Source organism: Anser brachyrhynchus (assembly GCF_964034855.1).
Source record: "Anser brachyrhynchus genome assembly, chromosome: 6".
Lineage (NCBI taxonomy): Eukaryota > Metazoa > Chordata > Aves > Anseriformes > Anatidae > Anser > Anser brachyrhynchus.
In genome coordinates this window covers 9,859,880-9,882,578 of record NC_137700.1, presented here as the reverse complement: position 1 = coordinate 9,882,578, position 22,699 = coordinate 9,859,880, and the positions used below count along the sequence as shown (strand labels likewise).

Here is a 22,699-nt window from a genome sequence, read left to right as displayed (position 1 = left end):
GTAATTCAATTTTATTTATATATGCAAGTGACCTTATCAAAATCCTCTGACATTTATTAACTACCTAGGATATAATTCTCAGAGCTACAGTGTCCATACTTGCTATTGATTCCAGATGAACCACTCAGAATCTGTAAATTTTGTCAAGCTTATTGCACTAGAGCTATCTGAAATGAATTGGTGGTTTCTAGGCAAGTCAGCTCTTGTGGAAAGTCAATTCTTTCTGAATAGTTACAAAAAACATGGAATTATTGTCTTATTAACCATTTATAGTTAATTTATATTTCTTAAATGGCAATGTGGATCTGTAATTGCCAAATTGCAGGTTCAAAAAAAAAATAATTAAGGTGAAAATTAAGGCTCACTCAGATGTGAGTATGGGCCTGGCAGTGTCACAGCCACATATATGCATCTAGAACATGGCTTGAGAAATATGAAATTTTGTCTATAATAAAAAGATACGTAAGAGATTGGAGTCCTTCTTAGCATAAAACTAATTTTTAGGTACTTAAAGTAATTTTCGCTAGTCAGAAGAATAAATAAATAAATAAAGCCAGTAACAAAGTCATTCACTTCTATCTCCTTCATTACTGTACTGTATTTACAGAAGTATTTCTGCCTCTTCACCTGTGGAGTTTATTTTTATTTTATTTTATTTGTTTCATTTTATTTTAATTTCTTCAGGCCCATCTACTAAATATCCCAAGCTGGAACTGGAAAGAAGGGGATGATGCAATCTGTCTCGCTGAGCTCAAGCTGGGTTTCATAGCCCAGAGCTGCCTGGCACCTGGCCTTTCAACAATGTTAGCCAACCTCTTCTCTATGAGATCGTTCATAAAGGTAATGCCTTGTCTCATTAGAATGTTTTAGTCTGCAATTCAGTTTGTCAGAAAGTTGTATAGAGAAAATGGCTGAAATATGCAACAGACAGGAACACATTAACAACTTTTGTAAAAAAAAAAAAAAAAAAAGCAAACAAACAAAGAAAACAGCACACACTTGCATGCAAAAGATCCCTGCTGCAAATTGGGAAAACTGTCAGGTTCTGTCAAAGTTATGTTTTTGTTTTTATTTGGAAAGTTTGGCATTAAAAAATTGATCAAAGTATCATCCATTTCAGGGGGGATATTTCTGGTGTTTTGTGTTTTGCTCTGCTTTAAACAAACCATGTGTTTATCTGTGAGGAAAGTCCCTTCTGCTAAAACAAAAATGTGGTTTGTATATGTCCCATATGGCAAAAAAAAAGTGCCCAGAAGAAAGGACTGATCATTTTGTTCTTTTACATCAAGTGGATAGTGGACCTTTGACTGTGAGAGTAAATAAGAAATGTATTGGAACCAAAGCCTAAACTTCCTACAACTTCATTTGTGTTTCCTCTCAGTAAAAGAGCTTTTTCAAACTTAAATGGCAAAATTTTAATGCAGTTAATGCAGACTTCTATGGCAACTGGACCAAGGCCTTGATTGAAGCAGTCAATGCTTCTCTCATGCTTCCTTCCCGTCTGGGACAGTAATTCCAAATATCAAGGATGCACAGTTTCCAATCCCTTGATTGTTATTAATAGGACAGGAAACACTGGAGTACAAGGAAGGACATTTCAAGTCCATTGTGCTAGTTAGCAAGGAAAACAAACAAAAAACAACAACAAAAAAAAACAGAAAGCAAAACAAACAAACAAAAACACCAACAAAGAAATACCAACATAAAGCCTAATGTTATCAGGTGAGAAAGCCAGGACTGTTCCACAGAGGTGCGCATTTCATTGTAGAGTAGTGAGTCTTTATTCACTTCTCAGGAAGTCCTGAAATTCTTATTAAGGTGTTCTTTGGAATCCTCCTTGTAATGGAGACCACAGATTCTTATGTCTACTACATACTGTCAAAAAATGCCCATTTTCAGTATGGAAATAAATCTGGGCTTTGCAGTTTATTGTCTGCAGTTAGGCTGCTTGCATCTTTATTCATGTTCAAGTAAAAAAGCTGTTTTACTTCAGTAAAGCCAAACTTGAAAACTGTCCATGATTCATCAGCATATAGTCACTCAGATATTAATTCTTTCTACTTATATCCTGAAGAAAATTCAGTTTTTTTGTCAACTTCATTCTTTTTGCAGGTCATTCACTCTCAGGAGTCTCAAAAATTTGTAGTAGTCAAAGGAATATATTCAAATTAATGTGGCAAAGTTTTCTGTGAACTTGCTCTTGATGTCAGAAGTAGGTCAAAAACTTTTGTTCAGCTTCTGTCTTCCAAAATCAGAAGTGATGATTTATCTCCAAGAAAATCCAGTATATATCTTCAGAAGCCCCAGCCTTAATGCAAGTTACTTTAATGTCGAAATTGAACTTGCAGTGAGGAAAAAAAAAAAAAAAAAAAAAAAAAAGAGAGAGAGATTCAGAAAGTGTCTGGCTTTGGGGAATTGTGCCAGAGACAAACACTTATGGTCTGGATTTGTACTTAAAATATTTATACAAGTCAAAAAATGCAAAGTTAAAGGTAACATCTTTCCAGAAAATGTCTTTGACCACTTACACCAGTATCTTACCCATCTTCAACCCTATATTATTTTATAAGATATTCTTATAATAATTTCCATGTCATGAAACATGACTGTTTCACTGATGAACAATTTTAAGCTGAATGCTCAGTTTTGCAAAGCACTTTGCCCCTTTGCTGAGGTAGAAACCGTCCCAATCCTGTAATGGGATCTAAATGAGTTAAGACAGTCTGCATCTTATTGATTGTGATTGCTTCTATATGTACAGAATAAACATAAAAATAACAACAAATTTGATTTAGAGGAAGGTATCAATGTCAGTTTTGTTCTTGTATCTGTGATTATATATAGTTATAAACAGAGTAGCGTGCAGACATACCTTAAATTGTGTTACTTCAGGTGGCACTAACAGAATGCTGTCAAATACTGCATTGATAGAATGCAAGACTCTGCTAGTATTGGTTAAAAATGTTGCTGTTTAACTAAGAATGAGTGATCCACGTAAGTTAAATGAATGTAATCATTTTCAAAGAACTCTGAGTGTTAAAATCTAAAGTAAAATATAGAAGAACTGAGAATATACTCCTTTCCGTGATAATTCAACTCAGTTGGTGATAGCAAAAGGTTTCTTTCTTTATTTAACTGAAAAGATATTCTTTCTGCAAACTATCTCATTCCAAAAGCTGTGTTTGAAAGAGAAAGCTGTTACTAAGTGATGGTTGTGATTAGAGAGAGTATGGTAGAAGAGCAGCTTTGTTAATTGGAATTGTTAAGGAGGATTCTATTTAAAGAAAGATGTACATTCCCTAAAAGGACTTCCAGTCTTTTTCATTTAGAGCACTGAATTTAAGTGCTGTCAGACCTTCATAAATTCCTTGAGCAAACGTTAGTAGAGTCTCACACAAGATAGGAGATTGCCAGGGATATTTACTGAAATTTCTCTCAAAAAAAAAAAAAAAAAAGTTTGAAATGTGTGTTTGTTCCTCCTTCTTCATAATGTGATCAGAAAGTCATTTAATGTGCCATAAATGCTTGGGCAGTCAAACAAAAATGAACATGATTGATGGTGACATTGCACACATTTAACTCATTATATGTTACTTTACAACAAAATGATTTGTGTAAACAGTCTGCCTAGTATTAAAGGTAAAACAAACTAAGAAACCTCAAAATATTATATTCGTGTCTAATATTTTCTTTTTGGTTTTAGACATGTAATCTCACATGGAATCTTTTATGCTCCTTTTGGCACCAACTGGATAAAAAGAAAATCAGCTCAAAAAGAGTATGTGATACACAGTTGTAACAAAAAGGGTTTATAAAGGAAGAAAGACTGTCCAACAAATCATGTTGAGGGGAGAAAAAAAGCCAAAAGCTTTACACCTGTAAACTGTATTTCAATAGTCTGTTCTTTTTATAGCAGGAAGTGCTATCGTTGTATTAATAAAGAAATCAGGACTTACTGCTTGCGTAGTCCCAGCAAAAGATTGAAATACTGTACTGTAGTGCATTTTCAGTATTGTTTGGATTAGCAAATGCATACCAGAAGTCTACCCATATGAAAAACATTGCAAAAAGTAAGTAAATAGAATAAAAGGCAGAGGTGGTCAAATTTTGTCCGTGTCTGCAATCATGTAATCCAACATGAGTTAGTATTGTTGCATAAATTAATAAAGTATGGAATGTGGTCCTTGAGTGTAACACAAGTCCACAAAATGAATTAGTTTTGTCTTTGCTCTGTTGGTAAGACAGTAGGCATCATTCCAGAATTGAAAAATGATCTAGAGCAGTCTCAGTTCTCTTCTAAGCTATTTTGAGAGCAGGAATGTTCTGTGGGCTCTTTTGGCATCTGTTGCTCACACCCACACGTATGTGATGCCCGCTTCTCTCAATACATTCTATTCTAGTGCAGGCTGATAGATGGACATAATGAAGCCATGCAGGTTTACATCAGACGGGTGTACATCACACTGATGGAACACATCAACTGGCTTTCTATTTATTTTTGGCCACCTAGGCAGTCTTGGGCAGTTTTAAAGTATGAGACTAGGGTTTGTTCAGTGAATTTCCTCTAATAAAGGAGAACTTGTAAATAGGTGAAAAATGAAACTTCTCGTAGTGTGAGGCTCCTAAGGAGGCTGTGTAATATACAGAGTACCTTGACTTAGGAAAATGATAGAATCAAATAAAAAGATAGTTAACACGTAATGATGCTTAAGGAAATTTGATTGTAAGACTAAATCTGAGAAGCTTAAATCTTTGCTAGGAATTTATGAGCTTCTTTGAGCCAATTATCTGACACTTATCTGTCAGATTTTGGTTTCTGTGTCTAAAGGTACAATGAAGCCAGACATTCACACAAGCAATTTGCGTAGACTGAAAGGGCATTATGAGTGAGGATGAGGAAATGTTAAAAATACATTGGAGAAGTTATTTTTCAGCCACCAGTCAAAAATATTATGTTTGCACTTCCTCTTTATTTCCATGTATGTAGCTAGAAAAAAAAATGTGGTGGAGAAGAGAATTACAAAATTATCAGGAAGCCCTGGAAGCATTGTGAGCCTAGGTGCTAGCAGGAGTCCCTGTGTTAGATGTATGTAGAAGAAAACAGCTTAGCGAGGGCTCAGATGAATTGCTCCAGTGAAGAAGTTACTTTCTAGGCAGTTCTGGTAAAACATTTCTCCACATGACCTTCTGGGCATCTTTGAAAAGCAAGTTTTATATGTATTTTAAAAAGTAAATAGTTGACAACTTTCACGTGGTTTCTACAGCACTTTATTTTTTTCTTTTTATCCAATAAAATAGGGTTGCTTACCAAATAAAACGTATTTCAAAATGTATAATGGACAGTGTTCTTCTAAACATCTGAAATTAGTCTTGAAGCATTTGTGCTGCTTTTTGCTCTTCCCTGGATGGTGATGAGCTGAGCTTATTCGATGCCAGGTGGCAGGCTTTACAGCTATTTTAATTGTGCTATAAAGGAATTTTCATTTTGTCACTTCCTTAATATTTATAAAGACATTCCATCATCCTCTCCCTGCTTTTCCTTGCTTAATGCAAAGTATAGTATAATATCCCAAGTCATACTACAATTCTAGTCTTAGTTCTCTGTCTTGATAGTGAGACCTAAATTTTGACAGAGAAGATTATATAGCATTGTCAGCTTCAGATACACTCAATTTCTTACATGTAACTATGTCATTACAATGAGAAGCAAATGCTTTAGTAGGTCAGTTGGGGCTACAGAGCTGCTGATAATTATCCTGACAGGGGGTAGGGCTGGGTGTGTTAAGGTTTCCTGACAATACTAATGGTTGTATTTGTGAGATGTACATCATTTTTTGATCTCTCTGTCTCACTGGTAAATGATAATATTATGTAAATGTATTTGCTGGTAACAACATTGTGCCTATATACAGATAGAGGAGAGCAGAGGAGGGAGTACTAGAGTAGAATGTGAGAGATGTAGGTTCAGATCACTTTATGACACATTTTGTGTGAGATCCAACACAAAGAGATAAATGCTCTTTACCTAGCTTTGTTTGGAATAGCTTAAATTTTTGTCACTATTTGTTAGAATTTGCTCTTGAGTTTGTAAGGTCCCTGAAGAGAGAAATGAATCTTACTATTTGAACCAACATAGCATCCTGTGATAACATTTTGCTATGATTCAACATCAAAATCAAAAGAATATAGTATATGCTATAGTGTGGCTGTCAGTCAATGATCATGAATGTTTCCTTGTTGTTGCATCATAAATCACTAATTGTACTATCTTGTTATCTTTCTAGAATGTTACATTTACTGATGTTGCTGCAGTATCTGCTTGAAGTATGTTAGTTACTTAACTTCAGGAGTAAAAATAACAGAATGACCTGCTAAGCCTGCTACTTAGGATCATGCAGATGAATGTCTTCCAAACAGAAGAATGTTCCTTTTCTGTAAGGAAAGGAAAGGGATGTAGAAGTGTCTGTCTTTTGTCATTGCTTGGTAATATGCTTGAGGTGTACAATATTTGCATAAGTAAAGTAGGGGGTCCATATTTAAATTATATTAAAAAAAAGAGCGAGATTGGGAATAGAATTGCTCTTGATCAATTATTTAATTATTTTGTCTTCATTCAGTTCCAGTTAGGAGTTGAAAACAAACACGTCATCTCTGTTGCAAATATTCTTCTTCTACGGTTGAAATAGTTTCTTCATATCAAGTGACAAAACTGCTAGTGATTTACAAACTGAATTTCTCTTAAAATGTCTGTTCCTGAAGAGTAAATGAAACATCACTTCTCCCTCCTTGTTCAGGTGGATTTTCCTTATGTGTTTAGCTATCTAGTTCATGCTGAATATGTTAAAGGAGTATATTATACTACTACTCATTAAAGAAGGTTGCCTGATTGTAGTTGTTATGGAAATGTAAAGCTACATTTCAAAAGGACTTCTCTCCTATAGACCTCAAAGTTTGGTCTTTTAATGGTGCAGAGAGGAACAAAGATCATTGTAGCTTTTATAATCTGTCTGTCATCTGCGTCACTGCAGAAGTTTTATCATTTCATCTAGTTACCAAGGAAAAATCATCTTTTTTCTTCAGTTAACCTATCTTTGACCATTTTTGCTTCTTCTAGCTGTGTTTTATTGTAGCTTCTTGACAGAAAAAACACTGCTGGTTCTTAGAAAGTCAGATTCATAAGAAATGAAGAAATGTAGTGGAGCCTGGTCCTCTGGTTCTCCCAGCCCAAAAACAAGCCATAAATTTAAGATAGCTTGAGGTTAAGCAGATTTCCCATCCACCTTCTTAATAAATCTTTGGAAAATATGCATGGGGAGACTAGAGGACAAATTCCTTTAAAAAGCCCAAGTCACCTCATCTGAAAATTCACACACAAATTGTATCCATTTGGCTAAAGCATATAACCTTTATAAAGAATATGTAAAATAAATATTATTTTCCTTTTTCTAGAACATTGGTAAATAGGCTTAGGTGGACAAGAGAGTACAAATTCTAGAGCAAATAAAGAGGAAATTGAAAGAGAATTTATTTAGAACATATGAAGCTATAGTAGAGAGGTAGATTAAGTTGTCTCTATAGTGTTTTGGCTACAAAAAATAAGAGTGTCCTCATTGCGCTGATGCATCACTGACATACTTCTGGAGGGATGTTTCTGAAATGTGCTAGGAGCAATATCCATGGAAAGAGAAGTGAGTTCATGTCTTATTCAACTCAGACTGAGGATTTGGACAACAGTCCTTTGCCTTACTCCATTCTGAGTAATTTATTGAGTGGCAGAGAGGAGCAGATCTTACCCCAAGAGTGTGATTATCCTCTGTAGAAACAGTGCAACACAAAGGAAAGCTTTTTATACGTGGCATGCAGTATGGTAGATTTTAATTTTAAAATCCCCCTGAGAACATTCTTCTGTACTTTCAATATAGAGTAGACTGAAGAAAATTTCCTGAGATTTGTTGAACTCCAGAGATCTGAGATATAAATGCACAAAGCATATAAGAATGACTTGCCAAAACCAAAACATATATTAAATAACCGAATTACCAACAATTAACAGTAGAGTTAAGTACCTGATTAATAATAATAATATTTTCTTCCTATCAATCTGCAGAGGTAAGTGGCATCTGTGGTTATAGGAACTGCCTATTGCCTTTGTTTATAGTCAAAATCTAGGGAACATCAAGAGCTGTATATGAAACATGAATGGGCATTCTTAAAGCATGTCTGACTTTTTTTTTCTGTCCTCATGTAGTTATAATTTTATATGCTGAAGGTTGAAAACATTTAGGCTCGGGTGTTTTAGAAGTACTTTTTCAAAGCATACTTTTTCATTCAGTGATCAAGTAAAAAAAAAATTTAAAAAAAACCTCTGTGTTTTTCCTGAACTAGAAGCTTCTGCTTCTCTTCTCCTCACCCTCAAAATGTGGGACTAACAGTTTTACCTTATATAAGATCTGTAGGGGCCTATCGTAATAAAATTAAATGAATAAAATAAAATGGAAATAACATGCAAGAAATTAAAAAAGAAAGAAGGGAAAATATTAAATGATAGTAGGGTGCAATAAGATTAGCGTGAAATGGGTTACCATAGAATTGAAAGTTTTGTAGTTTAAAATCAAGGTTGTTCTCTTCACTGGTGACATTTTCAGGTAGGCTAAATACAAGATATAATTTTAACTAACCATAGTAATTTTCATAGTTTTACTGACTGAGATTTATGGTAACCTTGATTAGTAGAATCTTGACCATATTCACCTCAAATTCAGCTCTTTTTGCTGAACACAGCAAAACATTTTATTATTCTCCATTGTTGTTAGCCGACTGACATGAAAAACATCTGTTTTGTAAGTGTATATGGGACAGATTTTTTCATCTGCACATTAATGGTTAAATTTTGACAAATTATTAATGAGTAGATAAGTAAAAGATGAGTATCACTAAATCAAAAAAAAATGAATGGATTACAATCATTCAAGTTATTTTTAAAATAAAATAGATGCACATTTTGAATAAGCAAATTTATTTAAGGATACAGTATATGAGGTTAATAGCTACTACAAAGTATCAGAAAGCCCTAAATTAGTCAAGAGTATGGTAACTCCTAATACTTCAGGAGTATCAGGATACTTCTTTGTCATTGTAAATGTTTTAGAATCAGTACCTTGCTGATATGGATTATGGGAGAATCTGAGTGTGTTTTCTTGTGGAGCCCTTACTTAAAATGCAGGGTGGCTGCATGACTCAAGGAATTAGAAATTAAATATTGAACGCTGGAGGTTATTAATCATTGTTTCATTTCTAGCAGACCAGCAGGTACTGCCTTTCACAAAATACCAGGCAGGTGACCATCTATCTCTTTGAAGTTACAGGGAAAAAGTCATAGGTCAGGTGCAGACAAAATGCAAAGATCATCTTCTCTCCATTATATTTTAATAATCTTTTATAACATCCCATATATCGTTAATCAACATTTCATAGTATCCTAACAGAACATATCTTCAACATTCCAGTCACTACATGAAGGTAAATTTAACACTAACCAATACCTATGAATCTTGATCACTACTATGTAAATAAGTTTTTTTTTTCAGTCCTTTCTTGAATTCTTAACTAATGATGAGCTGTTAGCTGAATTTCAGACCTGCCTGCAGCTCCTTCCTCCAAATCAAGCCTAGTGGCTTAAAGAAAAGAAAGCCAGAAAAGAAAGTAGAAAGGAGAAATGGAGTAGAAAACTACCTTACTCTGGTTTTCCTTATGCTATCTTTATGCTTATCTTTTTTCTCCTTGTATATTTTTTCCAACCCCAGGTGGTGTCAATCTAAGAAAAAGCCACAAAATAGAGCTTGTCACAAACATGTTCTAACTGTCGTTACTCTGTTTTTTATCCAGTCAGCACTTTATCTGTTTTCCATATATAAAGAACTTCTGATCAGCAACGTTTGCAAGCTTCACATAAATAAAAGGGTTATAAAAAATGTGATATGACTTCTCTGTGTGTGGTGGAGAATAACACAATGCAAATCCCTTTTAGCATCCCACATGGTCTCCGAATGGTGAAACAATTTCTATGGAAGAAATTTCTTTTGATTGTTTGCAGCCCACTTGTCAGGGAGTGTACGATTTAGATCATCTTCATATTGTAATTTATTCTTGCAGTTGTTTGTTTACTTTTCCAGAACCGAAGTAACTCATTACCTGGCAGCCTGTCAGCAGGAGAAGAAATTTTAAAAAAAATAATTTCTTTGTAACTGATATTTTACTGGGTTATTAAAAAGTTTGTAATTCTTCTGTTCTTTAGAACGTTCCTTTGAAAGTTTGCCTTTTGAATAGTTTAGCATTAGGAAATGATTGGTGAATCCCAAATTAGTACCAAGTCTGTAGGATAAAAGATACATAAAATACGGTACAAGTCCTGGTAAAATACCTGTTGCAGTGTTTTATTTTTTTTTAATACTGGAAAATTCTGCAACAGAGATTTATGTCACACTAAATTCCAATGAAAAATATAATCTAAAATAATACATAAAATTATAAGTGTAATAATATTTAATAATACAATATACCAATCTAATAAACTTTGTGTAATGACATAATATATAATAATATCTTAATTTTATTTCCCTCACCTGAATGACCATGTCAAACACAATTCAGTTTCCTTTTACTTTGTGCTGTTCGGACAATGATCCTAAGCATTTCACAATCAGTAGAGATTGGTTCAAGTGGTTTAAATGAGCTGTGGATCAGGGAAGAGATGCTTTTAAGTTGTAAAATTTTAAAAAGCTCATCATAATTATAGCATTTCAGTACAAGCTGTGTGTGGACATGGTATGAAAATGGATCTTCAAGTTAGACAGCACAGTTGTAGGTCTTATTTATGCTGCTAGGACTCTACACTCCTGACATGTGCTTTTGCATCCCCAGAGGCTCAAATGTAATTCCTTTTCTGAATCCTTTCAATGGGACTGTTGCTTTATTTCCTGGTAATATCATCCTGATTTTAGTCAGTGAGCTTAACATGAATGACTACTGTATCTCTCACACTTGTGGTACTGGATAGCCACAGAATGCTAGGACAATGAATTGGTCCTACTGTCTTATATGGCTTTTAAAGGTGATTTTTTTTTTCCTAACACACTTTAGGCATTTTTTCACAGATTATACTGATATATGGGAAAACAAGGTTTGTATGGTCTAAGCATATAGTGACTGGGTTGAAGAAGGCAAAGAAAATACCCGCTTTATTAGCTTGAAAGATAGGCACAATGCTGTGTGCTGGTGTGGTTCAATACTGGTTAAAAGAAGAGGTAGTAACATTGCCAATGGGGTGGTAAGGTAAGAACTAACCTTTGAGTTGGAGGCTATACCTGCACAACTAAATGTCAGGAAAGCTGAGACTTCAGTTTGGATAAAGTAGTTAAGAGGGAAATAGAAGGATATATGGGACATTAGCCTAGAGTAACAGTTCAGCTGGAATTGCTTGTGATGTCAGGTAATGAATGGTGGAGAATAGAAAGAGGCAAATTCAAGTGCAGACTTACAGAACTCACAGGCAATGCGGGGAGTCAGGATGAAGGCAGCTTTCCTGATAAGAAAGATAAAGAAAGCGGTAAGAAAAGGAACGTCACTGTGTTTCTATATATTTCTGATTTTATGGGTTTTTTGAGTTTCATGATTTGGGACAAAAGTAAGAATATGGTACATGGCAGTATAGCCTTTTAAAAATTCAAATGTGTGTCGTGATTTAACCTGGCAGGCATCTGAGCACCTCACAGCCATTTGCTTACTCCCTTCCCCTTGCACCAGGATGGAGGAGAATCAGAGTGTTGGGGGTTGGGTATTAAAATTCATGGGTTGAGATAAGGACAGTTCAATAAACAAAAGAGAGGAAAAACAAGAAAATAAAAAGAAAAGAACGCACAAAATAAATGATGCACACCCAATTGCTCACCACCAGCTGACTGATGCTGCAATGGCAGACCCCTGGCCAACTCTTCCATTTTTATTGCTAAGCATAGTGTCACATCCGTTTTACAAGCTTGGGTCATCTGTCCTGGTTTTGTTCCCTCCCAGCTCCTTACGCATCCCCATCCTCCTTGCTGGCAGGAAAGTCCTTGGCTTAGTGTAAGTACTTCTCTGTAACAGCTATAACATTGGGATGTTATCAATATTATTACCATCCTAAATCCAAAATGAAGTACCATACCAGTTACTAGGAAGAAAATTGACTCTATCCTAGCCAAAACCAGGACAGTATACAAAGGAACAAGAAACTTCTGGTTTTGGACTTCTAAGGAATGAAGAGATCTCAGTTACCATTTAAAGTTTTTGTTTTTAAAATGCAGATTACATTTACAACTTGTGCTCATATATTTTTTTCCTAAATTATACAAGATTTTAAAAGCAAAAATAATATTTTTCCAGTTCCTAAACATTTAATTTGAAATGAAAAAATATTAGCTTCTCACTTTATAAATTGTTACACAGTTACCATTTTCCTTTGCTTTTACCTTGGTTTAGAAGCATAATTTATATTAAAATAATAAGAAATAAAACTTATTAAGCAACGGTATAAATAAGCTAGTTAAATGAAAAATAAGATTAATACCTGGAAAAAAAATCTTGAATAACATTTATGTAGGTATGAGTTTGTTTTTCAATTTAAGAGCCAGAAAGCCAGTTACTGGATGCTGCATATGTTGTGTTGTCGGTCACAGTTCTGACCTGTCTGGCGATCAGAGTATGTGCTTTAATTTTTTCCACCCTAAATTTTTATCCTTTTTTGAATTTAGGTGGAGATACTTCAGTTAAGCCCTGTATGTAATGCAAGAACCTCTTGCTTTAATGTTGTTTTAAAACAGCTGTAATCTGACAGAGCAGACAAAGATAAATTGTTGCTTAAAGATTCTTTTCTTGATTTGATTTATTGCTTAATGCCTGAAAAATCCATTTGGATGCTGTTACCCTACTCACTTACATCATGTCTTAATTTCTTTGCTTGAATACTGACAGAGATGTACATTTATATTGATATTTGTAATATATATTCATAACAAAACCCAGACTTCTCCTAATATACTGTAATGGTTTTACCATAAAGAATATGCAAACCTATGGTTACTGCCATAAGGCCTTCCATACCATAAAAATCGTTGGCTGGATATTATCCAAGGAATTTGACATGGTGGGCAGTAATGTAGCTGCACAAAGTTTTGAAGCAGTAACAAGTTGTTTATCTTATTGAAATGAATTCTTTGATAAAGATTCTGACGTGCTGAGAGTTCCCTACGTAGTGGAAAAAAAAAGGCTCAGTTTTAGCTGTTTGCAGTTACACTGGCTCTGGGACTTCAGATAAGCAAGATAGGCAGTGTAGCTTAAAGCACTTGAGCCTTACCTGCACCAGTTTGGAAGGATGGATGTTCCTGAAGCATCTTTTTGCCACCTCATTTGGTCTCGCTACAGTTCTGTTTCCTGCAGGATTGGTTTGGTATTGTTACCTGTTTGCGCAGTGTGGGCAGAGCTTGGGAAAAGCTGCAGATGTTGGACAAAGACAATTTGTGAAATAATAGAGAGAGTTATCGAAGTCCTCAGATCAGTTGGTATTTAGTATTTCAACCTTTGAGGTAGCTTTGCAAGTTTCTACCAAGAGTTAAAATAAACGAATGAATACTTTCTCACTGTATCAATTTATATTTTTTTTGGCCTCTATATCTAAAATCAGTATCATTTCACTTTCTGCTCTGTAAGATGAAGACCATAATGGGGCTACCTAAGCAGTGGAACTAAATGTTTCCTCATGTTCATTGCAAAGAACGATCTACAGCTTTTAGACACAAAGTAAACATAAATATTTTCATGATCTCTAAGATCACATACCTTATTTCAGAAAAAGAGAATCTCTGATATCTCAGCTTCTCTCGTTACTTCCATTTCTGACTACTCTGCTACATATATACAGTCTTATATTACACACTGAAACCATTTGAGTATATCTGCTTCTCATATTACCTTGTTAATGAACAATTATTTAGAATTTTAAATGATGCTTTTTGAGTGTTGACAAACTTCCAAAAAACATGAAAACAAACATTGAGACTCAGTAACAATATAATGCAGCTATTTCACTAGAGAATTTTCAAAAACAGAAAATTGAGTAGCTTTTTCTCCTTAAGCTCTCCACCACCTTATTTCATGTCATACTGAATGTGCCTGCCAAGAATTGAGTGTTTTATTTTACATAGGATTTACTGTCTTTATAAACTCTTTTTTTTTCTTGGTTTAAAAAATAAAATAAAATAAATGCCATAACATTTGAGTGGTCAGTTAACTTATTTGTTAAAAAAAATGATACATGTTTAAGAAGTTTTTAATTAATTTTAAAGATTTATTTTTTTTTTAATTTACTCAAAACTCTAAGTCTGTGTTTCTCTCTCTCTCTCTCTCTCTCTCTCTCTCTCTCTCTCTTTTTTAGATTGAGGAGGATACGTGGCAGAAATACTATCTGGAAGGAGTTGCAAATGAAATGTATACAGAATATCTGTCTAGTGCCTTTGTGGGTTTGTCTTTCCCTGCAGTTTGTGAGTAAGTAGAAATACATATTAATAGACATAATTGTTTGCCTGCTCTCAAGTGAAACCAAAGGTTTCTGTAGGAGACCTTCTCACTCTGCTACAGTCCTAATGTTGTTCCTACATCAGATGGGAGCCAATAAAATAAACATTAAAGCAATCACAGCATGGAAGTATTCCAAACATTATAATGCCCATTTTCAAAAGAGATTTGGAATTCAGTGATTGTAAATGAAAGCGTAAATGTTTTCAGTGTTGAACAAATTAACCAGCAATTGATTTAAGCTGAGTTATTTACTTGTCCTATTGTTTCTTCTAATGATTTCCATTCTTTGAATAGTGTTTGTCAGCATCACTGTCTTGGCTTATGTCCCATTCCAAGGAAACTGTTCATTAATTGAAGCAGATGTAGTGGAGTCATGCAAGCAGCGTGGCATCCAGAGCTTTACGGAACTGGTTGCAAACTGTATTTACCAAGAGAAATGTATGTCTGAAAAAAATATTCTGTAAGGCAAAGGGAGTATTTTAAGCATATAGTGTATAACCATAGCATAAGACATGCTACAACTTTAATTCTAGAGACTGAAAATCTTTAAATTTGTACTAGAATCATTCTGTAGATGACAGATTTGTATGTGTAGGGTTGCAGTGATACCTACTATGGCCACCAAAATACAACAGTTTAGCACAGTTGTATTTTCTCTTCCATTTTAAGAAAAGGCAAAATTGTAAAGATTTTATTTGCTCTTCATTTGTACAGTGTATTGTTGCATGTTTTACAACCATGGCATATATTCCCATGTAAGTCATGATATTTTTTGTATGTTTTTATAATAGGCCATGTTTGGGGAGCTAATCAGAGAAGTCATAGACTACACTTTCATGTCAAAGAACTAAGTTAGGCAAGTAGGCAACGCTCACTATTTGTCTGCATTCTCTCACAGCTCCAGAACAGATTATTTCTCTTCTGGGTGTACTCATAGAAGTAGCAGTTTCTACTCTGAGAGTGACTCCAAATTAAGCCACTGACTATCACAGAGCAAGACATCGTGGACTGTCTGTCACTGTTAAGTTCTTGCTTCTATCTTTGAGTCATTCTCTTTAACTTATCTCAGAGGGTGAGGTACCTCTTCTGTATTTTTGGACTGTTAAAATTTAATCCACACATAATGTTCCCACTTCAATTTTCTGCCTCTCTGAAGCAGTGATGCTGGATCAGTCCATAGCTGTTAAATGTTTTCCCAAACTCGGGATTTTATTCAGCATTGCAAACATGTCAAATTTTAGACACCACAAACCTGAGCTCAGTTCAAGTAATGGCCAAGCCAGCCTCTACGACTCTTAATAAACGTGATTCTAAATAAAGCATCCCATTTTCTAACTGTGATTAAAATCAGACTTCATCTGACTCTGCCAGAGAAATCTCTTTTTTTTGACACTTTTCTCCAATCTCTGTCATAAACTCTCCTCTGCACCCCCTCCCCTTCTCCCTCCCTCCCCTCAAATAAAAAAGGCTGGCCACCCCCTTCACCCCCACCCAACCAAGGAATACATGCTAAATAGTCTTTGTAGACACACCTGTGAGACAGCAAGAGCCAGCACATGAAAGCAGAGGTTGTAAGGTCCTACTGTGCTCTCTTAATGCCACGTCAGTTGTCTTTTCAGAAGTATGAAAAGTTTGCTTCAGTTAATAAATATATATTACAGTATCAGCCTGTATTTTCCCATATACTGGTCAAAAATAGATTCCAGTTATGCTTTTCTTCTGTGACAGGAATTGCCAAATGTTGACTTATTAATAGTGAATGTATGTTTATACATACTTTCTAAGGGGTGTGCACTGCAATCAGCATATGACTAACTTCTGGCAAAGATTTGAAAAAATTTCCTAACGTATCTACAGCTATACTCAAATGCAATTTTATGTTTTGTGTCATGACCTTTGTAATTACTGCTTAAGTAGACTGAGTAATATAGTGCTGCTCCTTATGCTAAGCCGTGTGACAACTCAAGAGAGTTGTTAGTTTATATTTTTAAGAAAAAAATGTGTTTATTATTTTCAAAAAAGAAAGTCCTTAATACATGATCTTTGTATATCTTAGTGAAGAATGGGTAAACATCTTAGCAAGTGTAAATTTTCATTCATCCCTATAAACATGATATTGGTTATGAAAAAGAACTGACTCTTGTCGTCGTCTTTCTGCAGACTGGTGTTTGCGAAACTAAAGCTCTTAATGATAGCCATAGAATACAAGTCGGAAAAACGAGAAAGCAGGTATGTCCTTGACTACAAATTCAGAAGTTCTGGAATGCACTGTCAATAATTTTGCCTACTTATTTTTCAGAATTCACATAGGTATCCCTATACTTCTGAAACTTCTCAGAGTATAATTAGCATGCCATCACATTACACCATTTCACATAGCACTGAAAGGTTTGTATTTCTGCCCTGTTTTTCCTCTGCCAAATCAAAGTCCGAACATTTAGTAGAAGGTGGGAGGGACAGTGTTGTGTCCCACCTCCAGAAGTGCAATTTTTATTTTTTTTAAAATGTACTTTATTAAGTTTTTTTGTTCATACTCTATCAACTATAATCAGAAGTCCAATGTTTTACTGAAAATGGAAAAGTGGAAAGCAGATGTGAAATCACAGTTCGTTATGGCTATTTGTATTTATCAAAATAATAATTTCATGTAAATAAGTTCGGAAGTACCACTCTACATAGGATACAGGACAAATGGAAATATAGAATAAATATTTATATGGTATCTATTCTGACAAAGACTGTATATATGAATACCATCAAGTAATTGGAAGATTAATTTAGCTGTGAAATTTCCAGCTGACTGACACCTTTCTTCATCCAAAACGAAGAAATTTCATGATTATAATTAGTACAAATTCACCGACAGGAGGCGTTTCTACCTTTTGTACAACAAATCTTAAGAATCTGAGTGTATACTGGAGTCAAGTTTCTGTCAACTTGTCCATCAGTGCATTTACACAACATTCATTATTGTATAACAAAAATGTTATAAATGTGGTCTGCAACATGTGGAGGGGCATGTAATAGAAATCTGATTATTCTGACTCTGAGCTGAATTTTATTTTCTCTGTCAAAAGTTACATTCATAAGTGTTGCAGTAAATCTGGAATGATATATATTACATCAGCTTACAGGTAATTGGCCACCAATTACCTAAACCTTTGAGGGCAATTTTTTCTTCTTGAAGGAGAACCAATTCTGTTATCTGAGTTCATACCACAATTTCTGAGGTTTTGATTTAATGCTTATTATTATGTCTTTTTTTTCAGTATTAATATCTATAAAACCTGTGGTAGTATCTGTAAAACATTTGACACAGAAATCTAATATTGCAACTGTTAATGACAGTATTTCCATGGCCTGTACATGGCTTTGCTTTATTCTTTTATATGTGGTAAGTGGTATGTGAAGTGGTGTATGTGATACTGGATATTACTTTTGTCCACACTATGCTGATTAAGAAATCCTTTTTTGAAATATCATATTTTTTTACTGTTTCCAGCTCCCATAGGCTCATCTTAAAATAAGTACTTTTCCACTCATTGATCTCATTCTGCATTACCTAATGTAAAGCAAATGAGTAATTATTCTTTTATCTCTGGGCAGTTTAATCTAAATTTTCTAGCAAAAACATAAACAACTGCAATATTAACAGCAATGACATTGTTTACCATATTTTGCATTTAAAATATTTATAAAGTATTTGGTTTCCTTTGGGTTTCTCTGAGGACTATTAACAAACTTTAGGTTGTCGTTACTTCACTTGTCATTTAGTTTCTTAAGTGCTAATATTATAGTCTTTTCCAGTAATAACAGATATTTCATGGCTTCCATATCATTCTTTGAACTAACTTCAGTGGGAGTTGGATTGAGTTCTTAATCACAAGGTGATGCAGAGGATCCCACAAAAAGTAACACAATGTGATATAATCATATATTCCTTCTTACTTAAAGCCACACAGGTAACAGCTCATAATGAATTAGTTTAGTGGAAAAAAGAGCCTGAGAATTACAGGAAGCAGTAGTAATGAAGGGATGTTAACAGCTAGATTTTGCAAACACATATAACAAGAGGAGAGTGTGTAGGCTGTGATACTCGCATCATTTTATTAACCCTGATCCACAGTAGTAACTTTTAACTTCATAAAACAGTGATAATTTTATGGTCACTGTTTGGTAAATCACACTGCTACCTGCAGCATATCTTTACATTTCTACTTGTCCCTGTGTTCTTCAACACAAATATGTTAAGTACGTATTTCTGGTTTTCTGAGCTGGAGTCTGTTAGTCTAATCAGAAAGGTAATGGAACAAAACTTCTATTTCTTGCTTTTTAGGTATACTTGCATTTTCTTGTGTCTTCTTAAATGACAAGATGAGGAATTAAGATAAAAAGTAGAATAATATGGTTTACAAGTGCAAGCTGTCTTTGAACATGATAAACTTATCATTCACCAATTATTTTTATTGATGTTAACTTTGGAGATATTTTATCCTACTTCACGTCTTCAATTCTTCATTGATAATTCATAAATGTGATAGGGAAACTGAATATGACAACCTTCATTCTATCAGGAGAATGACTGATAGATACATGCTGATGTATTTTATGTTTTCAGTTTAGGTTCATATTTTGTAAAAATATTGAGAAGTTTACATAGTTTATGATTTATAGCAACAATTATATATATAAATACAAATTTAGAATGCTATCTAGTTGTCACCCTCATAGTATGAGGCACGATTTGCTCCTATATTTGAAGTAGGTCTAGGACCAGAGAAAACTTTCATATCATTTTCTGCTTAAGGAATGAAATCTTCCACCACTTGATTTTTGTTACTAGTTTTAATATATATTAAAATATATTATAAATTTAATATAGAAAAATAATTATATACCTGATTAGTTTTATATGTGTTCATCACTTTGTAATCAATGCTAAAGCAACTGCAAAGTGAATTCAGAAGTGCATGCAGCTCTCACAAATGGTAATTCGAGGGCATTCTAGACCTTCTAATCCCCTCTCTAAATGTTCACCTCAAGGTTAAGAAAAAATCCTAGTACCACTTTAAGTCAGTGGCAGATTTTTCACTGACTTTTTCAGTATCTTCAGTAAATGTAGAAAAGTACAAGTACTCATTTACCTACAAACTTATGTGTTTCTTTTTGGTTTGTTTTGTCTATTAGAGTCTCCTAGGTGCTCCTTTCTAAAGCTTTCTGATTTACAACCAGATTCTGTTAGTTCTACCATAGGAAATTTGAGATCAATGTTAACTTAAAATCATCAGAACTCTATTTCAGTCAGTATTATCAGTTAGCAATAGCTGAGTTTCCTGCTCACATTTTTTTCACCTCTTTTCACAACTCTGAACATAAAGTGCATAAAGCTGTACATAAAACTCTGTACCTAAAGCAGTAAACAAAATCTGGTAACAACTTTTGATAGTATTGGTTGTTAATTATAAAAAAATCATGATTTTAAATGCTTGTTTAAAAGCAGAATTTTAAAGTGCTTTGAAATAAAATGAATTTTGCAAAGCCTGATGTAGGCAATATATTCTTAGATTTGATATGTATAAAATAATTTTCAAATAATAGGCAAAATATAGTATGTTTCTTATTTATATAACTGTTTCTCATCAGAATATCTTAACGATTAATGAAAATAGCTATGATTAGATATATTAATATTTATATATTTAATAATGTTTGAATTACTGTTCAATTAGCAGAGAAACCTCTCAGTGTACAAAATGTGACTGAACTTAGTGAGTTTCTGACAAGCTACTCAGATCTGCATTTTAGTAGTTCCAGGTCACAATATGAGTCAGCCATTCCTTCATCTCTATCTACCTGGGAATATTATAATCCTTGCTATTAATGGCAGTAAGCATTTATTAAGTAATTTTTTTGTGTCCCTTGTGCAAGCCAAATACTTTAGATTGACAAGATGTTCTTTCATAGTTCATTTGCAGGGAGCTTTTATTTCTGCTGTAGAAAAAATGCTAAAGGAATATGGAGAATATCAACCTGAAAGTGTCCTAGCAGAGCTTGCTGAATAGATAGGAAAATTTTGAAAGTTCAAAATACAGTAATTCAAACTCCTCATCTGAAATCCCTTTTACAAATATTTTTACTTAATTTTTCCCCATTTTTTTTTATTTTTTTCCACATAAGTAAGCAAGAAGGAAAGATTCTTCCCTCCTGCACCCTTTGTTTACTCTTCTTGTTAAATTTTCTCTTTGTCTATCCATATATTTGTCCTCATTCTCAGCAGAAAAACCTTTGAGCCTTGGAGACTTTTATATAAAGGGTTTTTTTGCTTTTGCTTTGATGTCAGTTGATTTCTTATCAAAGTGTTTGATTTGCAATTTTTTTCTTGTCGTTTGCAGAAGCCGAAAGCGGTATGCCCTCTTCGTTACCTTTCCTTCCAACCTCAACCCTACCTCCACTCCTTCTAACTTCAGGACTAATTCCTTGTCAAGAACACAGGAAGATAACATCTTTGTCTATCTTTCTCTGTATATGCACACATATATATACATATATATATATTCATTAGTCTATGTGTGTATATATATATATCTATATGTGTGTGTATTTATATATGAGCCCCCAATCTCAAAAAGGAGACAGGATAGCATTTTGTCTTTCTGTTGGTTCTTGTGACTCATGCACTAACTTCTTTGCAGGAAATACAAAACAAAAAAGTATATGTTTTAGGAATTTTTTTTCCCCTTTATGCAGTCATTGGTGTATCAGACTGTTATATTTGAAAAACAGATGTTACTGTTAACATCTCCCCTCGTCTTTTTTTTTATTATTATTTGTACTGTATTGTGACAGTGTATTTTTTTGTCTTTACCAGCCCTTGTGCTGCCATATTGTCTCCATATTCACACCTTCATTGATGTTCTTCTTTCCCCAGTCTTCCTTTAAAATACGTCTGACAGTACAGTAGTTAAGTTCATTTGCTCTTGTAGTCTCACCTTCCATTAACAACAACCAAATGCCTGATTCTTTGCATTGCTGACCCTGTTTTGAGCCCAGTTATTCATAATACAGTACTCATTAAAGTTATTGTACTGTTCCAGTGAAAGTGCCATGGGTAGTTTGTACTATATGTCACATTCATTTTAATGACATTTATTAAGCTCATTTATGAAGATGTTACTGAATTTATTTGTTTCTAAGTTCAATTTTTTCCTTTGGAATTGCATGTTTTGCATTTTCTTTTGCTACACCATGCTGAGAGCCCTTCTCTATGCTCCCTACATGATGTCTGCTGCTACTGATTTGTATGAAATCAAGAAGGCATGCTCTTCCATATTGTCCCATCTCCTCTCCTCCCTCTCCTCATCTTTCTTCCCTTTCAGCCATTTTTTTTCTTATTGTTCATAGCAGTCTGACTGTTGATGGTGCTTTTTGGAGACCCATTCTCATTGTCCAGACATTTTGATGTCCCTCCTCGTCATTCTCCCCAAACTTTACTTTCCATGTCTGTTCTGTTGCGTGTGCTTTATGTTAAATTTATTTTTTATACTTATTCTCCTGTGGTTTCTGAGTAGATGTGTGAAAAGAGAGGTGGCTTCCTGTCAGTTTGGCATTATTGATATGATCCAACTGCAGAGAAGTTACTGCAACACTTAGCATCTCCAAGGATCTGCAGTTGTTGCACCTCTACTTCGCTTCTTGCTTTTAAGTATATATTATCTTGTGGTTAAGGCATGTGAACGCTGGCATGATGGTCAATATGAAAAAGTGTTGTACTAAGTAAAGTTGCTTGCTCCCAGAATAAAATATATTGTGCTGCTTCATTGTATTGATAATCACTTCTGGAACCAGAAAGAATAATTTAGTTGCTTTAAAGTATATTGAATTCACCAACACCATTGAACTAGTTTGGATTATGCCCCAATAAAATGCCTCACATCCTGTAGTCCATAACTTATTTTTTTGCTATTGTAGAGGACTTAACTCCTGGGAGCAACCTTTTCATATGCTTGTAGTAATTAAGCCTTAATATACTGTAGCATGTAATGTGCCCTATGTCTTTTGCCTTGTATTCTTTTTAGTGTCTTACTGGATT

At 34.2% G+C, this 22,699-nt stretch overlaps 1 protein-coding gene across 18 annotated transcripts in view; it reads left to right on the top strand.

Moving 5' to 3' along the window:
* Positions 1 to 22,699, top strand: part of KCNMA1 (potassium calcium-activated channel subfamily M alpha 1) — a 470,622-nt gene that overhangs the window by 337,666 nt on the left and 110,257 nt on the right. For 10 of the 18 annotated variants that reach the window (XM_080598324.1, XM_080598325.1, XM_080598315.1 and 7 more), the window contains 4 exons: positions 685 to 840; positions 14,468 to 14,577; positions 16,771 to 16,839; positions 21,003 to 21,014. In XM_080598324.1, coding sequence (XP_080454450.1) covers positions 685 to 840; positions 14,468 to 14,577; positions 16,771 to 16,839; positions 21,003 to 21,014 — 347 coding nt within the window. The remainder of the gene's footprint in view (positions 1 to 684; positions 841 to 14,467; positions 14,578 to 16,770; positions 16,840 to 21,002; positions 21,015 to 22,699) is intronic. The other 8 variants (XM_080598321.1, XM_080598323.1, XM_080598318.1 and 5 more) reach the window with 1 other exon arrangement.